The 3,462-nt window shown below is 37.4% G+C and overlaps 1 protein-coding gene across 1 annotated transcript; it reads left to right on the forward strand.

The window, feature by feature from the left end:
* Window positions 1-777: 777 nt before the first annotated feature.
* Window positions 778-1,698, forward strand: LOC126068230 (olfactory receptor 2H2-like). Its single transcript, XM_049870687.1, has one exon. It carries the CDS (start codon window positions 778-780, stop codon window positions 1,696-1,698), a length of 921 nt encoding a protein of 306 aa, XP_049726644.1.
* Window positions 1,699-3,462: the final 1,764 nt, after the last annotated feature.

A 3,462-nucleotide genomic window follows, 5' to 3' on the forward strand; every position in this document is an offset into this window, starting at 1 on the left:
TTGAAGGCACACAACAGTATGTTGTTATTCTGAATCTTCTGAGGTGGAAATTATATAAACATTTTGTAAATAATGGTAGTAGCTCAGATTTTTTTTTCTTAAAATAAATTACTTAATGTGAAAAGCCCAGTTGTCCAACCTAGGTTTGCCTCATTTAAAAACTGGTATGTCTTCTATGCCAAATGCTTCTTCAGGCACCCAAAGAAAGGCATTATGATCAGGATCTCACTGTTTAGAGTCTATGTGGTTGGCTGATGAGAGCCGAGAGATCTGCTTGTGGAATTATATCCAGTATTCGTGTCACTATTAACATCACCAAAAAAATACACAATAATGCCTTATTATATTGGAGGACTACATATTTGAAAAATAGAGCTTTGTGTTCAACATTTCATTCCAATTATTTTAGAGTAGCTACTACATACAGGACTGAAAGAATAATCTTGGAGGAGCACAGAAATGTTGTAAGATAATTGTGAGGGTGTCCACTAGGGGTATTTGTGATTACAGATTTTAAAGATGAATTCCAAAGAGTAGTATCTTCCAAATGCCCCTTTGATGTAAACAATACAGCCTTATAAAAGAACTATAGCATCTTATTTGCTTAATATAAGGGGAAAGAGCCAAATGTTGTATGCCCCAAGAATTCCTTGACAACTAATAATGTTTGTCTTCTCTGAATAAAGGAGAGTGCAGTCTTTCTCTGAACTCAGTTTACAAAATTCTACTCACAATTATGTCTAAACCCCAATGTCAAATGCAATAGGAAAGACCAACATGAGTTTCTCAGTGTACTTCACCCTTCTAGGCTTTTTGGAGTGGCCTTGGCTGGAAAAGGTTCTCTTCTGGATAGTGGCAATTTTCTACATCATGATCATCTTTGGCAACCTGACCATCATTGTGCTGTCTCATATAGACCCTCATCTCTACACACCCATGTACTACTTTCTTAGCAATCTCTCCTTCTTGGAGCTCTGCTTTGCCACCACCACTGTGCCCCAGATGTTGTCAAACTTGTGGGGACCTAAGAAGACCATCACCTACACAGGCTGTGTCATCCAACTCTGTGTGTTTCTCTGTCTTGGTGCCACAGAAGGTGTCTTGCTAGTGGTAATGGCCTTTGACCGCTATGTTGCTGTCTGTCAGCCACCGCGCTATACCATCATAATGAACCCTCCTCTCTGTTGGAAGCTGTCCCTTATGGCCTGGCCCTCTGGCCTGACGGAATCTCTGATCCAATCTCCCATCACACGACAGCTGTCCTTCTGTGCCCACCACCATGTGGATGACTTTCTCTGTGAGGTGCCTGCCCTCATATGCCTGGCTTGTGGAGACACCTCCTCCAGTGAGTGGCAGATGACCATCTCTGCCATTCTCTTCACCATCCTGCCTGTGGGGTTGATCTTAACATCTTATGGCTACATAGCTCAAGCTGTGGGGAAAATCAAGTCAGAAGAGGGGAGGCAGAAAGCCATTGCCACTTGCTCCTCCCATCTTCTGGTGGTTTTCATGTTTTATGGGGCAGTGGCAATTGTTTACACAGACCCTAAGAACTGCTTTGCTTCCAAACATGGAAAGTTCTTCACCTTCTTCTACACTGTGGTCACACCATTGTTATACCCTCTCATCTATACCCTGAGGAACAAAGAAGTAAAAGAGTCTCTGCAAAGATTGCTGAAGAAGTGGATCAGCCAATGAAAAAGTACATAATCGATTTTTTGGGCTAGAAAGAAACTCAAAAATCTTGATTTCCACCCATACTCCTTTAAACAGTGCAAGGAGAGAGACTGTCTATGAAACATCACTAAAAAGGGTGGATTTAGTTCATCGATGATAATTGATGACTTATTTTTACCTATGGTTTCACACATCATCTTCTTAAATATATGTGGAAATTAACACAATTTTTGACACCTATGAAAATATATTTGGCTAAGGAGAAATACTAGTTACAGAATCAACTTTTGAGAAATTATTTCTTAAGCAACATAAGCACCAGGAGCTTAACATTCAAGAAATAGCAAACAAATCATAGCAATTTATTATTACATTTTAAAACAACAGCAAAAAAATAAAACTGGCTATTATAGATTCTTTTACACAAGCTTGAAGGGAGGGAAGTTTGCCTGGTTTCCCTAGAAGCTTTCTATATATTCAAGTTTTTTTTTTTTTTTTTTTTTTATTTGACTGTGAGAGTGAGACCTTGAGTACAAAGAAAGAATTCGACTTGCATTTTCAGTGTGTGTGCGCTGCATTTCTCCTTTATTTGGAATTTTCAGATGAAGCCACCATAGTGATCTGCTTCGGATGTATTTGAGTTCAGAGGAGCCATGAACACTTTCTTTCTTGAGACAGAGAGATCTCTATGCTTAACCTACATTTAATTTAATCTCCATGTAATTATAAATATGCTATAAATTTAATTAAATCTACTGTCCCACGTATATAGTAGTTTACCTTATTTTTAGACAAAATAAATATAAGAGAAGTCAAGTGCCTCATGGGTTCTCTGTGTACTTCCGTTGTTATTATACAGTAGAAATACAATTCTGTCTAAATCAAAGCCAGATTTTTTTCAAATGGAACTCAGATATTAAAGATGCACCAAGCAATTTAGCACAGCAATTCAAAAATAAAAATTTCCTTAACAAATGGTGCTGGCATAACTGGATATCCATCTGCAAAAAAAAAAAAATGAAACAAGACCCATGCCTCACACCATCCACAAAAACTAACTCAAAATGGATCAAAGACCTAAATATAAAATCTAAAATGATAAAGATCATGGAATAAAAAATGGAGACAACACCAGGAGCCCTAATACATGGCATAAACAGTATACAAAACATTACTAATGATGCTGAAGAGAAATTAGATAACTGGGAGCTCCTAAAAATCAAACACCTATGCTCATCCAAAGACTTCACCAAAAAACTAAAAAGATTACCTACAGACTGGGAAAAAGTTTTTAACTATAACATTTCTGGTCAGTGTCTGATCTCTAAAATCTACATGATACTGCAAAAACTCAACAACTAAAAGACAAATAACCCAATTAAAAAATGGGCAAAGATTATGGACAGGCACTTCACTAAAAAAGACATTCAAGTAACTAACAGATACATGAGGAAGTGCTCACGATCATTAGCCACTAGAGAAATGCAAATCATAACTATAATTAGAGTCCATCTCACTTTAACAAGGCTGGCATTAATCCAAAAATAATAATAATAATAATAAATGTTGGAGAGGTTGTGGACTGATTGGAACACTTAAGCACTGCTGGAAGGACTATAAAATGGTACAACCACTCTGGAAATTCATTTGGCATTTCCTTAAAAAAACTAGAAATACAACTACCATACGATCCAGCAATCCCACTCCTTGGAATAGATCCTAGAGAAATAAGAGCCTTTGCATGAACAGACATATCCACATCCATGTTCACTGCAGCACTGTTTA

Source organism: Elephas maximus, chromosome 2 (assembly GCF_024166365.1).
Source record: "Elephas maximus indicus isolate mEleMax1 chromosome 2, mEleMax1 primary haplotype, whole genome shotgun sequence".
NCBI classification, from domain to species: domain Eukaryota; kingdom Metazoa; phylum Chordata; class Mammalia; order Proboscidea; family Elephantidae; genus Elephas; species Elephas maximus.

What these genes read in the sequence shown, in the direction of transcription:
- LOC126068230 (XM_049870687.1), top strand. Translation starts at nt 778, where the DNA reads ATGAGTTTCTCAGTGTACTTCACCCTTCTAGGCTTTTTGGAGTGGCCT.